The sequence below is a fragment of the Neofelis nebulosa genome, chromosome 4 (genome assembly GCF_028018385.1).
Source record: "Neofelis nebulosa isolate mNeoNeb1 chromosome 4, mNeoNeb1.pri, whole genome shotgun sequence".
Classification (NCBI taxonomy): Eukaryota; Metazoa; Chordata; class Mammalia; order Carnivora; family Felidae; genus Neofelis; species Neofelis nebulosa.
This window is the reverse complement of record NC_080785.1, coordinates 166,236,029-166,259,968: the sequence shown is the minus strand read 5'-3', so window position 1 is coordinate 166,259,968 and position 23,940 is coordinate 166,236,029. Positions and strand designations below refer to the sequence as shown.

General features: G+C 61.6%; 1 protein-coding gene and 1 long non-coding RNA gene across 11 annotated transcripts in view; both read right to left on the bottom strand.

Moving 5' to 3' along the window:
• PTPRS (protein tyrosine phosphatase receptor type S) overlaps nucleotides 1-23,940 on the bottom strand; it is a 97,151-nt gene that overhangs the window by 4,935 nt on the left and 68,276 nt on the right. For 2 of the 9 annotated variants that reach the window (XM_058728340.1, XM_058728341.1), the window contains exons 12-23: nucleotides 8,385-8,482; nucleotides 7,556-7,809; nucleotides 6,903-6,996; nucleotides 6,596-6,811; nucleotides 6,091-6,248; nucleotides 5,206-5,318; nucleotides 3,751-3,798; nucleotides 2,568-2,665; nucleotides 2,356-2,479; nucleotides 1,698-1,873; nucleotides 1,500-1,619; nucleotides 5-159 (exon numbers count right to left, since the gene is read on the bottom strand). In XM_058728340.1, coding sequence (XP_058584323.1) covers nucleotides 5-159; nucleotides 1,500-1,619; nucleotides 1,698-1,873; nucleotides 2,356-2,479; nucleotides 2,568-2,665; nucleotides 3,751-3,798; nucleotides 5,206-5,318; nucleotides 6,091-6,248; nucleotides 6,596-6,811; nucleotides 6,903-6,996; nucleotides 7,556-7,809; nucleotides 8,385-8,482 — 1,654 coding nt within the window. Of the gene's footprint in view, nucleotides 1-4; nucleotides 160-1,499; nucleotides 1,620-1,697; nucleotides 1,874-2,355; nucleotides 2,480-2,567; nucleotides 2,666-3,750; nucleotides 3,799-5,205; nucleotides 5,319-5,574; nucleotides 5,587-6,090; nucleotides 6,249-6,595; nucleotides 6,812-6,902; nucleotides 6,997-7,555; nucleotides 7,810-8,384; nucleotides 8,483-8,926; nucleotides 9,533-11,233; nucleotides 11,352-13,897; nucleotides 13,925-14,087; nucleotides 14,282-15,431; nucleotides 15,738-23,940 lie in introns of all 9 variants that reach the window. The other 7 variants (XM_058728339.1, XM_058728334.1, XM_058728335.1 and 4 more) reach the window with 7 other exon arrangements.
• Nucleotides 19,007-22,477, bottom strand: LOC131510797 (uncharacterized). Of its 2 annotated transcripts, none has more exons than XR_009261189.1 (3): nucleotides 19,830-22,477; nucleotides 19,347-19,554; nucleotides 19,007-19,145 (listed from the first exon to the last, which is right to left on the bottom strand). It is a non-coding gene; the product is annotated as an uncharacterized LOC131510797 (long non-coding RNA). The 2 variants fall into 2 exon arrangements; XR_009261190.1 differs by having other exon boundaries at nucleotides 19,347-19,416.

Genomic DNA, 23,940 nt, shown 5'->3' with positions numbered 1-23,940 from the left:
GTACCTGCAGTGCACGACCACGGGGCCCGCGTCTGGCGGGTTGCAGGCCTTCACCCTCCGCAGGAAAGCCAGGAATGGCGTCGGGTACTCGGGCACCCCGTGGTCCGGCCACGCCGTGAACTGGAACTGCCGCACCTCGCGTTTCTCGCTGGAGCCGTTCTGGGGGCCACGGGGACACTGCCCGTCACCGCGGCCCACGACGCACGTGCCGAGGAGGCCAGCTTCGCGCCCCGCCTCTCTCCCCAAACCCACCCCCGGATGTCGGCCGGGGGCAGCTCCCTTCTCCCAGGTGTTCTGGCCAGAACTCAGAGGAGGAGTGGCCCTTGACCCAGCGGCCCCCCCCCCCCACCCCCGCATCCAACACATGAGCCCAGACTGGTGGCTCTGCCTCCGTCTATACTCCCTGGTCCAGTCCCTTCTGCCCTGGTCCCGCCGCTCCAATCCTCACCGCCCTAGTCTGTCCTCCCCGTAGTAGCCCCCAGAGAGCACTTATGAGCACCTGAATCAGGTTGGCCCTCCTCTGCCCACCACCCTCCAGGGCTCCCATCCACCTTGGGGTGAGAGACCAAGTCCTCCCCAAGGCTCTGTATTCTCTGCCGGGTCCCCTCCCGGCCCTCCCCTCCTCGGTCACTCTGCCACAGCCATGATATAAGGCCTTCTCACTGGTTCTTCATCATGCCAGGCATGATCCTGCCCCAGGACCTTTGCACAGGCTGAGCCTCTGCCAGGAATGCGGTTTTCCCAGACCTCATGGCTCCCTTCCTCACCATCTCCAGGTCTCCCGACAGATACTTTATTTTTCTCCTTCTACGTGTTAAGATTTCTTACTTGACATATTTGTTGTCAGTGCCTTGTCAACTAGACTTACGCTCTGAAAGAGCAAGACAGTTTGTCTGTCTCGGTCCTTGGGGTGTCTCAGCACCCAAATCAAGCCCTGACATACCACGTGTGCTTAGTTTTGACAGAAGACCTGGCTGGAGTCTGGGGAACGTTGGGGTACCAGTAGCACCTCCGCTCCCCATAGCAACAATTAAAAAATGCCCTCCAGATGGCAAACTGTCCCAATTGAGAACAACTGATATAGAGAGACACATGGAACCATGTAAGTGACAGCAGCCATCAGTTAAATACATGTCTAAAGATTCCCTCTGCCCCAGTCCTGACTACCCCAGCTGGCAGGGACTTTCTAGCTTTGTTTTCCACCCATCACAGGCATAGACTGTGCGAGGCCAGAGGGCAAGGAGACAACAGGTTCATTGCTAAGTTGGGTCCTGCTGGTTTTGTCCTTCTGGTGTGGCTGGAGAGGAGAGGTGCCCTCCTCTGAGCCTCAGTTTCCCCATCTACGAAGTGGGCTACAAGACCATGTGGTCAGCCTGGGCCGACATGCCTGGTTTTCTGTGTCTCTTGGGGAGCTCCCAGGGCAGAAGCCGGGGCCTCCAGTCTTCCTCTTCCGCCCCCACCACCCCCTCCCACAGCCCCAGCCCCAGCCCGGGTCCTACCTTGTGCAAAGAGAAGGTCCGAACGCAGAACGTGGCCAGCTCGATGGTGTCGAGCAGCGTCACCTGGATGAAGCCATACGTCTCCGTGCCCCGGTTGGGCCAGTACTGATCACACTTGATCTGTGGAAGGCAAGAGAACGGAGGTGAGCATGGGCGGGGGTTGGCCGGGGGCTCGGGGGCCGCAGGGTCCAGCCTCACCCGTGATTTCTCCTCTAGCCGCGTCATCATGACGATGGTAGCTGAGCGCTGTTCCCACACCATGCGCCAGAAGTCGCCGAAGGTCTCGGGCAGCGGCCCCTGTGTGGCAATGTACGCGTTCTGCCTCCGGTAGCCGTCCACATAGTTGGCATTGATGTAATCGCTACCCACAATGCCTACAGCCCGGGGAGAAGCCAGAGATCAACAGGGGTGCTGTCGTCTCCTACGCTGGTTCTCTCTGGCCCACCGCTTCCTGGAAGTCCTCCTAGACTGCCCCAAGCTCTCCCCAAAGAAACCACGGAGCACGAATTTTGTGGTTTCTCCTCCTGAGCGCTACAACCACTGGGGGCCAGCTTTCTCTGTGGCGGGGCTGTTCTGTGCATCGCAGGGTCTGAGCGGCATCTCTGGTCCACCCTCGAAACGCTCCTAGCTCCCTCTCCCCAGCATGTGAATGCTTCCTGGGCATTGAGAACAACTGACACAGAGGGACGCGTGGAAACCGATTACGGACAGCAGCCATCAGTTAAGTACGTATCTAAAACACCCCAGTGGCTTCTGGCTGGAGCCATGACCAGAATCAGCTTCAGCTTCCCCCTCCGTGTCCCGGCTCGTCCACACTTCAGAACGGGCAAGGGCGGGACGGGGCCCAGGCCGCTACCTTCGATGGGCTGCAGGATGACGCGGGAGTGGTCGTATGCGATGACGTTGGCGTAGCGGTTTTTGGGCTTGTTCACCTCCAGGTTGGAATGTTCCCATGTGAACTGCTGGCCTGGATCAATGGACTACAGGGGAAGGGGAGGTGGGGGGCGTCAGGATGGGCGCTGGGGGGGGTGGGGGGGCGGGGGGGGGCAGGAGGCGGGGCTAGCTCACCTCATACTCCTGGGAGAGCTTGAGGCTGTCGTTGGCCTTGAGGCGGTCCGTGTGCTCCGCCATGTCTGCGATGGGGATCGGGGGGTGGCTAAGCATGCCTGGGGGGAGAGCAGACCCCGTGGTGCGGGCCGGTCACTTGGGAGCCAGCCTGGGGACCGGGGGGCGGGGGGCGGGGGGCTCTACGGTGTGAGTCTGCTATGGACGAGCCGCGGTTAGAGGGAGTGGCGGGGGAGGGGAGGGCTCAGGTCGGCCCACGCTGGGGCCAGGACCCCCAGCCCGTGGGTCTGTCTGCAGGTGGAGCGTTCGAGGAGCAGCTCCAGCCGAGTCTGACAACCCCGGCTGACGACGTCCACCCATCTCCGTGCTCCCAACCCAGCTGGGGACGCAGGGGCTGGGGAAGGGTCGCCCTGGAGGACCTCAAGCTCCCGGAGCCTCATGGCAACAAGCGGGCAAGTGACACAGAAATGGAAGAAGCAGACGGGGCTGGCCAGGCCTTTGGAGAGACACTGTTCCCCAGGGCAGGGGCCGGAGACGCCACCCCTTTCTGGGATCAGATCCTTCTGGGATCAGAAGGACTACAACGTCTTCTGCCGGGCAGAGCTGGGGAACTGGGGAGCAGGGGGCAGTGTGTGTGTGTGTGTGTGTGTGTCTGTGTGTGCGCTCGGGGGTCCCCGTCTGTCTGCGCAGCTGCTTGGAGCAGGTGCGGTGAGCCCCTGACCTCCGGGGGCTCATTTCCTCATCTGGCACATGGAATGGTGACCCTTCGGCGGGAGGGGTTGCTGGAGGGAACGGGGCGGGGGCCTGGCTCTTTCTCCCCAGTGTCTGCGTCTGCACGACCCCTCTCCTCTCCTGGGGCCCGGCAGGCCGAGCTACAGGCCGGGACAGACGTGAAAGACTGCCAGGCGGGCTTACGTACAGCTGCTGCCCTGGGCGCTCCCCAAGAGCCCTTATCTAAGGAGCGAGGGCCGTTTGCCCAGTGGATCCCCCTGCCTGTCACGCCGGAGGACCCCCCCACCCCCACCCCCACAGACACACAGTCACAACCAGCAACCTACGGGCCCAACGGACCAGACCCCCGACTCCCTTGAGAAGCCGGCACAGGACAGGTGGACAGAGATGAAAACAAACGGGGGTGTGGGGGTGCGCGAAAGGAAGCTGAGAACAGAGAGACACAGGAACTAACTTTCAAAGTGAAACCCCGGCTCCCTGAGGGGGCTGCTGAGGCCTGAATCTGCAGAAACAGCAAACAATAAATAAATGAAAACACGCAGGGGCCCCGCCTCCCCCCATCCCCCGCCGGACGCACGCACAATGGCCAGCCAACAGACGCAAAGGGCAGAGCAAACTGAAACGACGAGGGACGCACGCTGCCCGGGCCCCGACCCGAGAACCTCCAGCAGCTGCCGTGTACCCCCTCTGACTGGACTTCAGCCGGTCCTGGCTCTTAGCCGTGACCTCGGGAAGATTCTGAGGCCCTAGGCTCTTTTAACGCATCCCCCCAGACCAACCTGGCCTTGGCGCCCGTTAGGGTCAGCAGAGACTTTAGGTGAGTGGCAGGATGGTGAGGGAGGAGCGTGGGGGCAGGGGAAGGACATATGGGCCCATGCCGTGAGCTTTAAGAACAGCAGCCGTCAGTTAAATACGTGTGTTAAAAATTAACATCTGGAGGGAAATGGAAAAACCGACGTAACCCAGTCCAGACACAGAAGAAGAAAAGCGGTACGTGAGAGGTGCCGCAGGAGACCCTTCACTGCAGCCATCAGTTACACTTTGTCTTAGCCAAAAGGCTGAGCAGTGACTGCAGCCATCAGTGGAATACAGGTGTCTAAAATCTCCTTTTGGTCGGAAACAGTTAATACGAGACAGGAGGCCGACAGGAAGCAGAGACTGGGTGCGCGTAGATGGTGGATGTAATCGTGCTGTGAGCCCAGAAGGAGAACAGCAGCCATCGGTTAAATTAAAAACCCCTTATGTGGTGAGAAGCAGCCGGCATGAGCCCAGTAAGAGGAAAAAGATGAGAAAGTATGTGGGTCACTGCACGTAAAGACGATCGAGGACAAGACCCTGGTTCGTTCAGTCTCCCCCAGGCACGGCAGGCGACTTTAGCTCGCTCCCGTGACTCTACAGGGAACTGTCAGGAGGCGGGGCCGCACACAGGAGCCAGGCAGGGCAGGGGGGAGGGGGGAGGGGGGAGGGGGGGAGGCACCATCGCTGTATCTCGCCACGGGGACATCCCACGGGAGGATGGGCAAAGGCCACGGAAAAACCCGAACACCCACCACTGAGGGGCCCGGAGACCGGAAGTGGGGACGGAAGCATGGCCCTTTCTGCCAGAAGAAAGGAGGGGGTTTCGGTCGGTTTGAGTTTTAGGTGTCCTTTCTGCTCCCAGGGACGACCCCGACCACCAATGGAAGGCAGCGTTTTGTTTTTAAAAGCCTCGCTCGGCTGTCATGGGAACCGGTCTGTGGAATCTCCAGGCTGAGGTCCACGCGGGAAGGTGGGCAGCGGGCGCTTAACTGCGCCGGAGGGCGCAGCAGGGGCAGAGGAGGGGCCGCCGAGCGCCAAGGCGGCTGCTTCCTCCTCCGCTCCGCTACGGCCCCCGGCGGTGAGGATCCTGGCGCCTGCGGGAGGCACGTACCTGGGGTCTGGAAGTTAATGCGTCTCATTTCCACGGGGTCCTTGGGGTGGTGGGGGGCGAGGTCAGCGTTGTTCAGGAGGCATTTGGTGCGGGGCTCTGAGTCCTTGCGTTTACTTCGAGGGAGCAAGCAGAAGGGCCCGTGAGCGTGCCAGCGTGCGCCCAGCGTGCCCAGAGACGCACACGTACGCGTGTGAACACAGGTGCCGCAAACGAGCGACCCAGCCGGGAGGAAAGGGACCGTGCACACGTGGGACTGGGGCTCCCGGGGCGGCACAGCCGAGGGTCCCCTCGCCCCACGGGCACGGTGCCACCCCGTTCCTCCTCCTCAGCGCTTGCCCTGAGTCTCCTTAGGATGGGGCCAACCCTTACCTGTCGGGTTTGCTGCTCCCGAAAGCACACGCGGGTGAGGAGGAGGGAAAAGAAGACAGGTGAGGCCATGCTGGCCAAAAAGGGCCTGTTCGGGGACGCTGGGTGGCTTGCTTAACCCCTCAGAGCCTTGGTCTCCTCCGGAAAACGGGGCTAATGCTTCCTGCTCGGGTCCCCGCCACAAAAAGGAACGTCCCAGCCTTCGCTTTCCAAGCTGAGACGTGTCCTGTGTGGTCACTACACTCACTGTCCTCGTGAGACTAGGCAGAGGCGGCCTCCACCCCAAATCGTCCCGCTGAGCGGAGCGTGGACCTTAAGAGGAACCGAATCACGAGCCCGCTGTGAACCCCGGCCCTTCCCCAGGCTGTGTGACTTTGACCAGGTGGCTTAACCTCTCTGGGCCGGAGGTTTCTCGTTTCTGTTTCTTCTACGAGAGAACCCTTCCCTGGACCTTCCAGACCCTCCTTCCTCTTCCAGGAAGCCCTCCCTCCTACCAAGCGGGGAGTGCGAGGGGCTCACTTCTTGTAGAGCAAGATGGCGATAACAATGCAGATGATGAAGACCACAGCCAACACGGGCCCAATCACCCAGATGAGGCCCTCCTCGCCGTCCACGATGGGCTGGGGGTCCGGGTTGTCCAGCTGGAAGGGATCTGAGAAGGGGCTGGCCGCAAATGTCTGCAGGAACAGGGCGCGAGGGGCCTCCGTCACTGCCCGTCCCGCGCCTCGTGGCCAGGTGGGTGGTCCTCAAACACAAGCCTGTCTCCCTCCCCTACTCTAAAGCCTCTGATGGCTCCCGAGGACCCCTGACCCCGGGGACCCCCCGCCCCCCCCCCCCCACGGCCTGGCCCTTGCCAATCTTTGCTCTCTCCCCTTCCCCCCTGCTCTGCTTTAGCCCGGATCACAGAAGGCCGGGAGGATGGGGGTCTGGCTCGGAGGCCAGCGCCCTGGGGGCGGAGGTCGCTTCGGGGCCTGCCCGCTCAGAGGGCGAGGCTGGACGCAGGCAGGCACCACTCGGGACTCACCGGCTCGCTCTTCTGCAACACCGCAAGCACGAAGAGGACGTATCGGTGACCGGGCTCCAGGCCCCTGTTGTCAAAGCCGCCGTACTGCTTCTGGTCGCCCGGGTGGAAGGTGGGTGGCAGCACCGAGAAGCGGGCCGCGATGTAGGGGCGGGGCGCCTCCAGCTGGCGGGAGTGCCGCAGGCTGCGCCTCTGCAGCCGTGAGATGTCCTGGATGAGCTGCGGGAACAGAGGCGCGGGTGGCTCAGAGCCCGGCCGGCAGCGCCTGGGCACGCAAGAGGCAGGACGGGCCTGGGCCCCGGGCCCTCACCTCCTCCAGATCCATGTCTTCCGGGCTACCCAGAGGGGCCAGGAACTGGCCACCGCGAGACTTACGCAACGGCACCATCACAATGAAGTAACTCCTGTCGGGAGAAGGAGGATCGGGGGTGCGTCCGAGGGATGCCTTGGTTGGAGGTGGATGGGGGAGCCCCTGCTCTCTGCGTCTTCCCTCCTGCTACTCCCCTGTAGCCCCAGCCATACAGGACTAGGTCCCGACTCAAGCCTCCAGGCTTTTGAAGGGGTGGTTCCTTGTGCCTCGAAAGCCTACTCCGGTTGTATTTCTTGAACTCCTACACATCCTTCAAAGCCCCAGCTTCCACACCCACAACGTCCCCGTAGTCCTTAATTCTCCTCTGCTTCCCAAGCAGAGCCCTCCTCTCCCCGTTGGGAACCCTCAACCCCGGTTGGATCTCATTCCTGGTATCCGGAATGGCGGAGGAGAAAACACAAGGCCGCCTTTAGCGACGGTGCCCGTGAGAGGTACCAGGGCAACCACGCGAGATGGGGGCTGCTGTGACTCGCGTTTTATAGACACGCGAGGAAACCAAAGCACAGAGAGGTCGAGCGCCTGGCCCCGGTCACAAAGCTGGCTAATGGGGGTGGGAGGAATCTTTCGGGGCACTGGGGTGGTTTGGATCATACTGGACAGGCACGGGGCTCTGGCCGTCGGGCAGATACACCATGATGAAGCCGTCAGAGTCGGGCTTGGGGGCCACGCTGGGCTTGGCACTGAGCAGGTTGAAGGCGGTCCAGGCAGTGACCGTCTGCTGAAGGCCACCCAGGCTGCTGCCTCGGTTGGTCAACACAAAGTTGTAGAAGGTGTTGGGCTTGAGGTGCGTGATGAGCTTTTTGGTGGTACGGCCATCCACGTCCAGTGTGAGCCCGTTGTATTGGATCTGTGGGCCAAGGCTAGCTCAGCAGGGGCCTGGGGTGAGCCCCTGACCCTGGCTGAGCCTTGATCCCAGACTGAGCCATAATCCCAGCTGAACCCCAACTCTGAGCACCGATCCCAGAAGAAGCCTCAACCCTGGACTAAACCCTGACCCTAGACAGACCCTCAATCCCAACTGAGTCCCAGCCCTGACCGAGCCCTAATCCCAATCCTGACTGAACCTCGACCCCAGGCTAAAACTCAATGCTAGACAGATCCTCGATCCCAGCTGAGCCCTAACCTCAGATTGAGCCTGATCCCAGACTGAGCCTCAATCCCTCAATGCCAGCTGAGCCCTGACCCCAGACTGAGTTCCCATCCCAGGTTAAGTGTTGACCACGGACCGAGTCTCAACGCCAGCTGAGCCCTGGTCCCAAGACGAGCCCAGCTTCTGAGCCTCAATCCTCGCACTCGCCTGATCTCACTCAGCCCCGAGTCCAGCTGAATCCCCAGCCTGGTCCAAGCCGCGACTCAAGACCGGCCCCTAGCCTGGGCCGCCTGTTGCCGGTGGGGGCGGGGGGGGGGGGGGGGGGTGAGCACCTTGTAAGGTGTGGGTGAGTTATAGTTGTCAGGAAACTCCCAGCTGAGCAGGACCGATGTCTTCATGATCATCTTCACCTTGAAGTTCTTGGGCGAGACTGTGCGGGGCAGCAGCCAAGTGGGAGAGAGCAGAGGAGAGGCCCCGTGAGTGCGGGGGGGTGGGGTGGGGCGGGGCGGTGGGGCGGGGTGGGGTGGGGCGGCCCAGGCGCTCCCTGCCATCCGCTGTGCCTGTGCCCGTGGCCTTCCTGCCTGGCCCTGCCTGGCCCTGTCCCAAGTCCCTGCCGGGGAAGACGGCGCGGCTGCAAGAGAGAAGGAGGGGCGGAGGGGGGAGGGGAGGGGGGGAGCGGGGGTGGGGGGGGGCGGTGGGGGCGCTGGTCCCACCTTTGCCAACGCCGGAGCCTCGGGGTCCGGACTCGCCTTGAGCGTCCACGAGGAAGCAGAAAAGTGACCACTTACCTGGGCGGGGGGAGAGGGAGGGGGCTGGGGTGGGGGTGGGCACGAGGCCCGGTCCGGCTCTGGTGCGGGGATCGCCGCGCGCCTACCTTGGTCCCGCAGGAACGTCCGGTAGCGGACGGGGGGGCTGTAGGGGCCGGGGCCCTGGCGCGTGTGGGCCCGAACTTGGAGGTCATAAGCCGTGTCGGGCTTGAGGCCCTGCAGCGTGAGCACGTTCTCGGCGCCCGGCTCGGCCACTGCCGGCAGCTCGGTCTCTCGGGCGGGGCCCAAGGCCCCGGCCTCGCGCACGGCCACCGTGTACTTGACGATGGCCCCGTTGCGCTCGGCGGGCACGGGCGGCAGCCACCGGAGCAGGACGGTGCCGGCCGAGGCGTTGCCGGCCGCCTCGAGGATCTGCGGGTGGCCGCGGGGCGCGTCCTCGGGGATGCTCAGGGCCTCGGCCGCCTCCTCGCCCAGGCCTCCTCGGCTGCGGGCCGCCAGCCGGAACACGTACGTGGCCCCCTTATGCACACCCGGCGCCGTGTAGTGGTCCTCGGTGGGCGGGAACTCCAGCGTGGCCAGGGGGGAGTCCTCTCGGCCGAATTGCAGACGGTAGCCCAGCACCTGGTCCCCAGCGGTGCCGGCCGGGGGCTCCCAGTGTGCCAGCAGGCTGCCCTCGGGGGTCTGCTGCACCGACAGGGTGGGGCGGCCCAGCACTGCGGGGAGACAGGGCGAGCGTCAGGGCCACAGGGCCATCCCGGCCTGGGAGCAAGGGCATAGGGCCGCCGAGGGGGGCAGCGGAAACGGTGTTCCGGGCAAGGGAAGCAGCCTGTGCAAAGGCCCTGCGGCGGCACTGTGCCGGGCGAGTGGGAGGGCGGGCGAGGAGGCAGGGGACTCGGGGGACCTGATGCGGGAAAACAGCTACAGATGTCAGAAGACGCCCTCGGACGCTTCCCTTTTCTTTTCGTTAGGAAGTGAGTCATCTTGTGCCTCACTGATCTGCCCCTTGCCTCCTGCTGGCACAGGATTAACACCCATGGGACACAGCAATGTCCACGACCCTGCCCTTGCCCCACGGTTCTCGCAAGCAACGTGCCAAGGTCCTGCTAAGTCCTGCAGTAGAGATGCTCTACAAAGAAAACCAACCCTGAGGTGCCTGGCTGGCTCAGGAGGTTAAGCATCTGACTCTTGGTTTCAGCTCAGGTCATGATCTCACGGTTTGTGGGCCGGAGCCCCGCGTCAGGCTCCCGCAGCTGGCAGCGGGAACCCTGCTTGGGATTCCCTCCCTCTCTCTCTCTCTCTCTCTCTCTCTCTCTCTCCCCCTCCCTCCCTCCCTCCCTCCCTCTCCCTCTGTCCCTCTCCCGCTTGTGCAGTCTCTGTCTCTCTCAAAATAAACAAATAAACTTCAATAATCTTCAAACAAAAATCTTCAATAAAACCAGGCTTCTTCCCTGCAGGACTTATCAGGACCTTTTGGGAACTGTGCTCTGAGCAGCCACAGCATGTATAGTGGGTTCTGTGATGCAACGTCCCTGAGAGAAGAGGAAACGATCACGGGAGGCTGCTTGGAAGGGGTAACGAGGGTGCTGGACACAGAAGGATACAGAGACCAGGCAGACGGAGGGAACCGCATGGGCAAGGATTGGCAGGAGCGTGGGGAGGGGTTGTCCCGCGGGCCAGGAACATCAAGCTATGTGGGCAGAGGGAGGGTCGCTGGGGAAGGGGTGGGTGCGGGATGCGTGGGGGAGGCCTCGGGACCCGTCACTCCTGAAACACAACCAACTCGTTCCCCACCCCACACCTTTGCCCGGGCTGTGCCTTCCGCCCAGAACCCTCTCCCCTTACACGGCTGCCTCTCCCTCGTCAGCTTTGGCTGGGGTAAAAACAGTCCCTCGGAACAAGTGGTAGGGGCCTGGAGGGGCCGGAGGGGGAAACTGAGGCAGGGCTGCACGGAGAAGAGGCGTCGCGGGCAGCGGGGACGATGGGCACGGTAACTTTCAACCACAACCCACTCGGGGCCATCACCGCTGTGACGGGGGCAGCACGGGGGTGCTGGGGGTGCCCGGAGGGAGCCCTGGACCGAGGCTGTGGCACGGGGGGCGGGGTGGGGAGGGCTTCCCGAGGAGGGGCGGGCGAATCAAAGACCTAAGGACGGGGAGCAAGCAGCTGGCCCGGAGAAGGGTATCCAGGCAGAAGGAACAGCCCCGGAGAAGCCCGGACGGGACAGAGGCCTGGTAACGGCTTCCACCTTTCCGGAGCTAAGCGGGCAGGGAAGCCAGGGATTAGGACGTGGCAGGGCCGGACGCCCTCCCGGGGAGCCCCCGCACCTTGCCTCTCTGTCCCCGCTGCCCAGCGCACAAGCTCAAGGACTCCGCGGGACGGTCTGGGGGCGGGGGGCCCGTGCAGGGGTCTCGTACCTGCTCCCTTGGTCACCACCACCTTGGGTTTGCTGCGAGCACCGTCGCCTTTCATGGTGTAGGCGGCTACCGTGATGGAGTAGGCGGTCTCGGGCTGCAGGTTTGTGATGACCATCTCCTGCGGGCAGGGACGGGGAGGGGTCGGCGACACAGTCGGGGCTGAGAGCAGCCCTGCCCATCCCCCGCCCTCCCCAGGCTGGGGTCAAGCAAGACAGGCGGTGGGGGGGGGGGGGGGGTGGGGGGGCCCGGTCCGCGGGCAGACGCGTGCATCCGAGTGCATGCACACCCCCCAACACGTCACACGTCCGTGCTAAAACGGGCACACGCAGTCCTGCACCCCGTCGTCTTCCACCCGGACGGGCGCCGTCACCCGGGGCTCCCACCCTTGCCGCCCCCCCCCCCCCCACTCTCCATCCTGGCCCCCGGCCCTGCAGCGGCCACCAGAGGGCACCTGCGAGCACCCACCCTCCTCCCACCTCCCTGGGGCAGAGGGGCTACAGGTTCATGGGGCACCCCGCTCTCATAGGGAGCCTGAAAGTGACACGGTGGGGCAGTATTTATGTCACAGAAGTGAGGACAAGCTACAAATCAGGACTGTCCCCCCCCCCGCCCCGCCCCCGAGAGCTGATGAGTAAACCTCTGTATCACCGTCGATACCCCGCCCCAGCCAGACTTCTAACGAGACGCATACCGTTGACCCTTGGACAACATGGGGGGGAGGGGCGCTGACCAGCCCCCCCGCCGCCTCCCGCCCCGTGCAGCCAAAAATCTGCACACAACTTCTGACTCCCCCAAAACTCGACTACGATCAGCCCCCTGTTGGCTAGAAGAAGGCTTACAGGTAACATACTCGATTTCACGCATCTTGTATGCTTTTTTTCTTTTAAAGTTTATCTATTTTGAGCGAGAGCGAGTGTGTACAAGCGGGGGAGGGCCAGGGAGAGAGGGAGGGAGGGAGAATCCCAAGCAGGCTCTGCACTGACAGCACAGAGCCCGACGCGGGGCTCGAACTCACAAACCGCGAGTTCACGACCTGAGCCGAAGTCGGACGCTTAACCGACTGAGCCACCCAGGCGCCCCATACACCTTATATGTTATATGTACTAGATATTGTATATATTTTTAATGTTTATTTTTGAGAGAGTGCGTGCACTCATGCACATAAGCGGGGGAAGGGCAGAGAGAGGGAGACACAGAATCGGAAGCAGGTTCCAGGCTCTGAGCTGTCAGCACAGAGCCTGACGCGGGGATCAAACCCACGAACTGTGAGATCATGACCTGAGCCGAAGTCGGACGCTTAACCGACTCAGCCACCCAGGTGCCCCGTTCTACACTGTATCCTTAGAGTAAAGCAGTTAAAGAAAAGACAGGAGATCTAAGGAAGGGAAAATACGTTTATGGCGCTGTAGCGTGTTCGTAAAAAAAAAAAAACGTAACCCAAAAACAAAACAAAAACCTCAAATTCTGCATAAAAGTCAACCTCTACAGTCCAAACCCGCGTTGTTCAAGGGTCAAGTGTATTAATGGCCCTCTCCTGCACTGGACTGTGACCCCCAGGGGGGCGGGCTCAGGTCGGTCTCGGTCCCCTCCACGCCTGCAGCAGCTCCTAGCTACACAGGATCTACATACAGTAGGTGCTCAGTAAATGCTTCTCTGGCAAACGTCGGAGCCCTCCAACCCGCACACGTATCTGCGTCCACCCTCACGCGGCTGCACGTGTGCCCACGTCCCCACGCATGCACACTCACAGACACGGTCCAGCATGCCAGGGAGCTGTGGGGCGGCCCCGGGTCAGGGGCACGAGGAGGGGGACAGGGATGCACGGAGAGAGGGTCTCCTGCCCCTGAGCCCCACGTTCAGCCCCTCCCGGGGTGTTGGTGCGTGGGAGGGGCTGGGCCAAAACCCTGGTGGGAATTCCCCGCCCCTCCCTTCCCTGGGGGGTGGGACGGGTATCAATTGAACATGAGGCTTGGGGCTCTCCTAAGAGCCCGCGCCTCTGTGTCAGGGCTTCTAGAAAGACAGACGGAGGAGAGGAGGCATAGCAATGCCAACCGGCCCAGGGCCTCCTGAGAAAGCCCGGAGGGGTGGAAAGGCTACTGCAGGCCTCCTTTCCTGCCCTGGGCCCACTGACCCTCTGGCCACTCAAGGGCCCCGATCAAGTGGACACTTTGGCCACAGAGAGAAACTTCGAGGTCAGAGAAGGCCGGGAAGGGTGATAAAAGGGTCAGGCTGGGTTGGAGAGAGAGGCCCAGTCTGGATCTGCCAGGCCTGGGTCCAACCGGGGAGGCTGTGGGGTGCAGGGGTGGGTCGGGGCTGCAGGAACAGCTCGAGCCACAGGGAGCAGCGCTGCGGGCTGGACGGGCAGGGGAAGGAACAGTGTGAGCCCGGTCCTAGGGGCCATCCAGGCAAGAGGGCTGACATATATAACCTGTGGGTCACGTCCTGTGCCCTGCGTCCGGGACCCCTGCGGGGTTCCTGTGCCCATTTGCCTGACTTCAAAACCGAGGCTGCCAGCTCCAAGAGGTAACCAGTAGGCATCTGGGGCCCGGGGGGGGGAAGACCCTCTTACCGGGGAAGTGCAGGGGAGGGGAGGTGGGGACGGGGTCACGTCACTGCACGGCCCGCGGGAGAACACTGCAATGGCCGAGCAGGGGTGCTACTTACGTATTCGGCTGTGTCATCTGTCTCCCACTGAGCGTGGGAGGAGGCGGCAGGGGAGAGAGGAGTAGGTGAGCAGGTGGCCAGAGAAAGAGAGACAGAAGCAGCAGCGAGAAGGCAGGAACGCAGGGTCTGGGGGCCGCCCCGCCCACCCGGCGCCCCGCCCGCCCCGGCCCCGCCCCGGCGCCCCGCCCACCTGGGCATCGGCCAGCATGACGTCCTTGATGCGCGGCGGCCCGCGGGCCTCAGCGCCCTCCATGCGTACGTAGTGGACCTGGTAGCCGCGGATCTGGCCGTGCTGCCGGCCGGGCGCGGGCGAGCGCCACAGCACGCGGATGGCCGTGGCGTTGAGCGCCTCCGCCTCCACCTTCCGCGGCGGCGCGCTGGGCACTGGCGGGGGCAGGGGAGGGGCGGGCAGGGCCGTTACTGGGGCGCCCGGCCCTGCCCCGGGCAGCACCGCTGCCCCGTGCCAGGGAGCCAAGTGGCTGCCGGTTAGCTGGGATGGTCTGAGCGCTCACCACCAACGGGGGAGGGCGTGTGCCCCACTTACAGGTGGGCAGCCGAGGCCCCCCCCCCCCCCCCAGAGCCTAAGCCCCCTGCCCAGGGCCACACGACTCGAGCGGGCCCCGCACGCTCCGTTCCCCGGGCTTCATCCACACTGCCTCGTCCATCCTAACAGCACCCTTCGAGGCAGGGGCTCTTATTCCCATTTTACAGATGGGAACTGGGGCCTCGATCGCAGGGTGAGGAAGAGGCAAAGCCGGGGCCCGAACCCAGGCAGTCCGGCTGCCCGTTCCCGTGCGAACCAGTATGCAGCTAGCCCCACACGAGAGCCCTCCCCACCTGACGGGGGGTGGGGGTGGTGGGGGGCGCAGGGGGGCTGCGGGCCCCACCTTTCAGGCAGGCCAGGGCGGGGAAGGAAGGCAAGCCCGACTCCCGACGCCCAGGAGCCGCCGTCTCACTGGACTGGCTGTTTGCTTCAGGTCCCCCCGCGCCCCGGCTTCTACCGGCGGACCCCAGACCGGAGCCTCACCCCACCCGGCGGCTGCGAACTTTCTAGCTAGAAGTCGGCCACGGCAGGAACGTCTGCACCACGGGGCTCGGCCGTGGCTACAGATCGGTGTCCGTGCCCCAGGAGCCGGCCGCATCCCCGGCACGCCACCGCCGACCCACCTGCCCGCGGGGACGGCTCAGCCCGAGGGAACTGCCGATCCCGGCTCATCCCCGGAGCCTAGAAGCCAGGTTTCCGGGGCCAGGGAGCATCGCGAGCTTGCGGTGAGCAGGCACCGCTTCCAGGCTTTGCCAGCACCGGACCAAAATGCAGGGCTGCCACGCTCCCCTTCCCAGGCACGGGGCTCGGGGAGAAAATACTGCCCGGAGGGGCCTGGGACGGACGATCCCGGGAGCGAGGAGCCCGGGATTCCCCGGGACGGCTCTCGGTCTCACGCCTGCCCCTCGACACTGTGGCTTCTACCTTCTGACCACCAGCCAGCCCTGGCTGCGCCGAGGCGGAGGGGGGTGGGCCGGGGTGGGTGCTCACCGTCCTCGTCGGTGCGGATGACCACGGGCGAGCTCTCGGGCCCTGGTCCCACCTCTGTGTGAGCGACCGTCGTGATGCGATACTCCGTCCACTTGTCCAGCGCCTCCAGCAGGATCTGAGTGGCGGTCGGGGGAATGCCGTTCACCTCCTTGGGTTGCGGATCCTCCGAGCCCAGCGGTCGGTAGCGGACGCTATAGCTCACCAGGGCCCCGTTGTGCGTTTCCGGCGGCGGTGGGCGCCAACTTACCAAAATGGCCGTGGAGCGCGTGCTGACGCATTTAACGTCTTGAGGGGGGGCTGACGGTTCTATTGGAGGGGGGAGAACGTGGGGGCGGGGAGGGGAGGCGGGATGGGCGGGGGGAGGGGGACGGGGAAACAAAAGATGGGAAAGAGAAAATAAAACAGAAGATGATAACAAACAAAACAGAACTAAACCAAAGAGAAGTCGAACCCAAAAGAGGCGGGTGTCAACCAAAGGTGAGATGGACGGGTGGGGGGAGGGGAGGGGCCGGGAGGGCTGGCCAAGAACGCTGCGCTCAGCACCGCCCCCGCCCAGCACGCAGGCGGCCCTGGGGAGGGGGCGGCCACAGTCCCCGGGGAGCGCGCGCGCGCGCGCGTGTGTGTGTGTGTGCGCGCGCGCGCGCGTGTGGCTAGGTGTGCGCAGACCGGCAAGAAAAGCCCCGGTCGCGAAGCACCCGTCACACACGGGGCAGGTGCCAGGGCGGCACGGGATGGCCGTAGAAGCATCTATTCATTGAACACCTGCTACGCGCCAAGCACCGGGCCAAGGGCGCCACAGGGTAACGGTAGAGGTACTTAGCGAACACCTACTGTGTGCCAGGGGAATAGCACGGTCAGTGTAGAAGCAGGACGGGTCCCATCTGTTGGGCACCTACTGTGTGCTAGGCAGTGTGAAGCGCTTCCTAGCTTCCTTCACTGTGTGAAGGTTTGGGGCACCTGGGTAGCTCGGTCGCTTAAGCATCCGAGTCTCGACTTGGGCTCAGGTCACAGTCTCACAGTTCGTGGGTCTGAGGCTCTGCGCTGACCGTGCGGAGGCCGCTTGGGATGCTCTGTCTCTCTGCCCCCCGCTTCTAGCTCTCAAAATAGGTAAACTTAAAACAGAAAAGCTGGTTTTGTTGTTTTTTAAAGAGCGTCGTAGGTTAACGGCAAAAACACCTACGTGGCGGACACCAGTTTGAATCGGGGGCTCCGGAGGCCACCCAAGGGCTGGCTCCCACTAGGACCGCCCTCTCGGCCTCACTGAAGACAAAACAGCGCCCACGTCTGAGCACCTACTGTGTGCCAGTGAGCATGCCGAGGGCTCGAGAGAGTAATAGCACGAGGGCCTACTCACTGGACACCCCTTGTGCTGGCACCAGGCTCAGGGCCTCACAGGGCGCACAGCCCAAATTAGGCAACTACTGCATGCCAAGGTCGTGACGGACGACACCTCTTCTGCGTGGAGCCCCTACTGTGTACCTGGCACCACACGAAGTACTTCACAGATCAACGGCAGATCTCATTTACTCGGCACCTACTATGGGCAGGGCATCCTAACCACCCTCTAAACATAAAAATAGACCATTATGTGGCACCTACTACGTGCCAGGCACCGGGCTGGGGGCTTCATCGGATAACAGTACTAGTCCCCACACACTGAGCACCTACTACGTGCCAGGCACCGGGCTGGGGGCTTCATCAGGTAACAGTACTAGTCCCCACATAATAAACACCTACTACGTGCCAGGCACCGGGCTGGGGGCTTCATCAGGTAACAGTACTAGTCCCCACATACTAAACACCTACTATGTGCCAGGCACCGGGCTCAGGGCTTTATCAGATAACAGTACTAGTCCCCACATACTAAGCACCTACTACGTGCCAGGCACCGGGCTGGGGGCATCATCAGGTAACAGTACTAGTCCCACATACTGAGCACCTACTACGTGCCAGGCACCGGGCTGGGGGCGTCATCAGATTAACAGTACTAGCCCCCACATACTGAGCACCTACTACGTGCCAGGCACCGGGCTGGGGGCTTCATCGGATAACAGTACTAGCCCCCACATACTGAGCACCTACTACGTGCCAGGCACCGGGCTGGAGGCTTCATCGGATAACAGTACTAGTCCCCGCATACTAAGCACCTACTACGTGCCAGGCACCGGGCTGGGGGCTTCATCGGATAACAGTACTAGTCCCCACACACTGAGCACCTACTACGTGCCAGGCACCGGGCTGGGGGCTTCATCAGGTAACAGTACTAGTCCCCACATAATAAACACCTACTACGTGCCAGGCACCGGGCTGGGGGCTTCATCAGATAACAGTACTAGTCCTCACATACTGAGCACCTACTGTGTGCCAGGCACTGGGCTGGGGGCGTCATCACATAACAGTACTAGTCCCCACATACTGAGCACCTACTACGTGCCAGGCACCGGGCTGGAGGCTTCACCGGATAACAGTACTAGCCCCCACATACTAAACACCTACTATGTGCCAGGCAACGGGCTGGGGGCTTCATCAGGTAACAGTACTAGTCCCCACATACTAAACACCTACTATGTGCCAGGCACCGGGCTCAGGGCTTTATCAGATAACAGTACTAGTCCCCACATACTAAGCACCTACTACGTGCCAGGCACCGGGCTGGGGGCATCATCAGGTAACAGTACTAGTCCCACATACTGAGCACCTACTACGTGCCAGGCACCGGGCTGGGGGCGTCATCAGATTAACAGTACTAGCCCCCACATACTGAGCACCTACTACGTGCCAGGCACCGGGCTGGGGGCTTCATCGGATAACAGTACTAGCCCCCACATACTGAGCACCTACTACGTGCCAGGCACCGGGCTGGGGGCTTCATCGGACAACAGTACTAGCCCCCACATACTGAGCACCTACTACGTGCCAGGCACCGGGCTGGGGGCTTCATCGGATAACAGTACTAGCCCCCACAAACTGAGCACCTAGTACGTGCCAGGCACCGGGCTGGGGACTTTATCAGAAAACAGTATTAGTCCCCACATAATGAGCATCTACTGTGTGCCAGGCACTGGGCTGGGGCTTTATCGGATAACAGTACTAGTCCCCACATACTAAGCACCTACTACGAGCCAGGCACCGGGTTGGGGACTTCATCAGGTAACAGTACTAGTCCCCACATACTAAACACCTACTACGTGCCAGGCACCGGGCTGGGGGCTTCATCAGATAACAGTACAAGCCCCCACATACTGAGCACTTACTACGTGCCAGGCACCGGGCTGGAGGCTTCATTGGGTAACAGTACTAGCCCCCACATACTAAATACCTACTACGTGCTAGGCACTGGGCTGGGGGCTTCACCCCACATACGGAGCACCTACTACGTGCCAGGCACTGGCTGGGGGCTTCATTGGATAACAGTACTAGTCCCCACATACTAAACACCTACTATGTGCCAGGCACTGTGCTCGGGACTTTATCAGAAAGCAGTACTAGTCCCCACATACTGAGCACCTACTACGTGCCAGGCACCGGGCTGGGGCCTTCATCAAATAACAGTACCAGTCACCACAAAATGAGCACCTACTATATGCCAGGCACCGGGCTGGGGCTACATCAGGTAACAGTACTAGTCCCCACATACTAAGCACCTACTACGTGCGAGGCACCGGGCTGGGGGCTTCATCAGATTAACAGTACTAGTCCCCACATACTAAGCACCTACTATGTGCCAGGCACCGGGCTGGGGCTTTATCAGATAACAGTACTAGTGCCCACATAATGAGTACCTACTTTGCCCCAGGCACCGGGCTCAGGACTTTCTCAGATAACAGTACTAGTCCCCACATTATGAGCACCTACTATGTGCCAGGCACTGGGGGCTTCATCAGGTAACGGTACTAGTCCCCACATACTAAGCACCTACTACGTGCCCGGCACTGGGCTGGGGGCTTTATCAGATTAACAGTACTAGTCCCCACATAATAAGTACCTACTATGTGCCAGGCACCGGGCTGGGGCTTCATCGGATAACAGTATTAGCCCCCACATACTGAGCACCTACTACGTGGCAGGCACCGGGTTGGGGGCTTCATCAGATTAACAGTATTAGTCCCCATATAATGAGTACCTACTATGTGCCAGGCACCGGGCTGGGGCTTCATCAGATAACAGTACTAGTCCCCACATACTAAGCACCTACTATGTGCCAGGCACCGGGCTGGGGGCCTCATCAGAAAACAGTACTAGTCCCCACATCCTAAGCACGCACTACGTGCCAGGCACCGGGCTGGGGGCTTCATCGGATAACAGTACTAGTCCCCACATACTAAGCACCTACTATGTGCCAGGCACCGGGCTGGGGGCCTCATCAGAAAACAGTACTAGCCCCCACATACTAAGCACGCACTACGTGCCAGGCACCGGGCTGGGGGCTTCATCGGATAACAGTATTAGTCCCCACATAATGAGCACCCACTATGTGTCAGGCACCAGGCTGGGGGCTTCATCAGATTAACAGTATTAGTCCCCACATAATGAGCACCTACTATGTGCCAGGCACCAGGCTGGGGGCTTCATCGGATAACAGTATTAGTCCCCACGTAATGAGCACCTACTACGTGCCAGGCACCGGGCTGGGGGCTTCATCAGATAACAGTACTAGTCCCCACGTAATGAGTACCTACTATGTGCCAGGCACTGGACTCAGGGCTTTATCAGATAACAGTACTAGTCCCCACATAATGAGCACCTACCACGTGTCAGGCACCGGGCTGGGGACTTTATCGGATAACAGTATTAGTCCCCACATACTGAGCACCTACTACGTGCCAGGCACCGGGCTGGGGGCTTCATCGGATAACAGTACTAGCCCCCACATAATGAGCACCTACTACGTGCCAGGCACCGGGCTGGGGGCTTCATCGGATAACAGTACTAGTCCCCACATACTGAGCACCTACTACGTGCCAGGCACCGGGCTGGGGGCTTCATCGGATAACAGTACTAGCCCCCACATAATGAGCACCTACTACGTGCCAGGCACTGGGCTGGGGGCTTCATCGGATAACAGTACTAGCCCCCACATACTAAGCACGCACTACGTGCCAGGCACCGGGCTGGGGGCTTCATCGGATAACAGTATTAGTCCCCACATAATGAGCACCCACTATGTGTCAGGCACCGGGCTGGGGGCTTCATCGGATAACAGTACTAGCCCCCACATACTGAGCACCTACTACGTGCCAGGCACCGGGCTGGAGGCTTCTTCGGATAACAGTACTAGCCCCCACATACTGAGCACCTACTACGTGCCAGGCACCGGGCTGGGGGCGTCATCGGATAACAGTACTAGCCCCCACATACTGAGCACCTACTACGTGCCAGGCACCGGGCTGGAGGCTTCATCGGATAACAGTACTAGTCCCCGCATACTAAGCACCTACTACGTGCCAGGCACCGGGCTGGGGACTTTATAAAAAAAACAGTACTAGTCCCCACATAATGAGCACCTACTACGTGCCAAGCACTGGGCTGGAGGCTTTACTGAAAAGCACAGCAAGAGTTCCTAGCTACTAAACACCTACGATGTAAAAGGCACTGCATTCCGGGCCTTGTAGAACATGAATAGTTCTCACTTCTTAAGCACCTACCGTGTGCCAGCTGCTGTGCTAAGGGCCTTATACATAAATCGGAGCAGTTTTTCCTTCTCAAGCACCTCCTGTGTGCACACAGTGTCAAAGGTTCTGCAGGTAACGACTTCACGTTTTGAGCAGAACCTGCGGACCCCAAACCCCATGCTAGGTCCTGTCAGACTGACAACGGTTCCTATCTGAGCATAAGCGCCCAGAGCAAGGCCAGCCTCTTGGAAGAAAATGCCACTTATCGAGCACTTACTGTATGCCAGGCATTCTGCCAGGGGCTTCACGGAACAACGATCATGGGCCCCGTGTCTGGGGTTCCTACTGTGCAGGGGACACCAGGGTAAGCTTGTTGCAAATGACTAGCACCTTCCATCTGGTGAGTGCCAATAAGGGGGCCTCGCGCCATGACGATCTGTGTTTAGGTTTAAGAGAGCACTTATGAAGCACCTATTGTGTGCCAGGCAGTGTGCTAAGGGCTTTGCTAAGTAGCAGTGATAGTTCCCACATATTAAGCACCTACTGTGTGTGTGTTACAGGCTTTCTGGAATAACACTAAGTCCCCACCTGTGGCGTATCTGCTACGAGACTGGGCTTAAGGCTGTTACTGACGTTAGACCTCACGGTCCGTGCGTCTTCTGGACACCGCACACCCTAAGCCCTTTATGCTCAAAATGTGCCCCCCTGATTAGCCATTCAATTCTCAAGACACTGTAAGTGGCTGGAGCGATCACCCCTCCAGCCTCAGGCCACGCTCCAGGTGGGGAAACGGGTGTCCAAGCCCATCTGCCTGCTTTTCTATAATCACTTTTTTATCTCCTGGCTGCCAGACCCCACCTACCCGGGGTGCCTTTCACAGATCACCTCCCACTTTACAGATGAGGAAACTGAGGCCCCCAAACCAGCAGGCTGCCTTCCCGAGGGCATGTGGTGAGAGCCGGTATTTGAACCCGGGCTCGGCCGTTGTCCAGGGGCTGTCTTGACTTGAGGACGGGGATTCGGACCTCAGCCTGTGTCCTTATCCACTCAGGCCAGTTGAGGACGGCTGGAGCCACCCTACCTCAACTGCCCATGACTCCAGAATTCTCCTTGCCTAGAGGGAGGCCCAGAGAGGTCACTGGCTTTGCTTCACGGCAAGGCATATAGAACCCTACCATCATGGCAACCCTATTTGTTCACTGAGCACGCGCTTACAGGGTCGTGGTGGGGCTACCCAGTGATGAGAGACGTCCTCAAAGACATCAGGCTACGAGACGTCTCAGACGCCACTCCAGGGTCAACTAAAATGACCCTCCGGGCCCACTTAAAGTGAAATACCGGGGTTCCTTCCTCTGATATCAGATACTTGGGGCCCTCTCCCCCATTTCTTGACCAGCCACCCCAACCAAAAGTGCCTGGGGGAATCAGGCAGGAGTGGAATGGATTCGCTGAGAAAGGGGGGGGGGAGGAAAAATAAAACCAAAACCATAACAAAAATAAGAAACAACGGTGATGGTGATGATGATGAGAAAAACCATAATAAAAGAAAGAAAGACGCCTTCCGGAAAAAACTCCCAGTCTGGTTACCTACCTTCCGCTCTTCAACTGCTAACTTATAAGACTTTCTTACGAGGGAGGGAGTGGCGGAGTGCCGAGCTACAAGGCCAGACCGAGCTCTGGGTGGGTCTCCGGACGCAAGCAGGCCCCCAGTGTGGGCACGCTGTGGTTCCGGACTGGCGCCGACGAGGCGGGAAGGTGAGACGGTGTGGGGAGACCCACGGCTGAGCGGTCTGGCCTCCACCTACCCTTGAGTTCAGCCTAAGAAGCCCGCAGTCCCCGGGGGGGACATGCCTGGCCCTGAGTCTCGCTGTCAGCTCTCTCGGGCCCCACCCGCCTCGGGGGGAGAAGTGGGGAGCCCCTTCTCCCCCGCTCCCTGTCCTGGGCCGCCCCAGAGTTTCGCGTGGCTGGGCCAAAGCCGCTCTCCTGACGACCACGGAGGCCGCCTCCTTCACAATCCGGCCCAACCTGCGTGACGTCTTGGGGGGGCGGGAGTGACAGACCCACAGACAGGCTCCAGTGGGAGGTAGCTCCCGGGCCCCCATTTCTGGGGCAGGCGTGGCTCTCGGCCGCGGGGTGGAAAATTTGGGGGGGACCGTGGACCCTGTGCAGCCCAGAGCTGCCGAGGTATGCGGGGCACAGGCCGGGGGGCACGCAGGGTGGGCCGTTTTTGTGAACCTGCTTGAGACCAGCGCGTACTCACCTTCGTGGCACCTGTGCCGGTCTCTCACGTGGCCGCCCAAGCCACAGGACACCCTCACTGATGGCCTCACGCACAAACACGCCCAGACGCCTGTGAGCTGCGGAGCTCTCGGCTTGGCACGCGGGAGGGGGGAGGAGGGAAGGGGGCCGGGTGGGGGAGGGGGGCAGGGGTGCCGCGTCTCCGAGGCCCCTGGTCCGCAGCGGCTCGGACCCCCAGGCCCAAGCTGCTGTCACCCGCGACTGACCCGTGACCCCCTGTGTGCACACACCCGGGGGCGGGGGGGGGGGGGGGGGACTGGAAGGTCTGGACACCGAGGCTGCTTCCGGAACAAGGCCTGGGGTGGTGCTCTGCGACTGAGAAGGGGGAGGGGAGGGGAGGAGGGCCACGGTGGCGGAGGCCACGGAGGGCGAGGGTGAGCGCGGAGGAGGGGCAGAGGGAGAAGGGGAGGCAGACGGACAGCGGGATCTGGGGCCTGTCCAGGCCCTGAGCTCCGAGCAGGCCAGGAGGGCGGAGGCAGGGACCCCAGCGGGGCCCAGAGCCAGCTGCCGGCTGCAGAGTTCTGGCCAAAAGGCGACCACGGCAAAGAGCTCCAGGGACTCAAGAGCTCCTGGAGCCCGCACCCCCTGCCCTCCTGCTC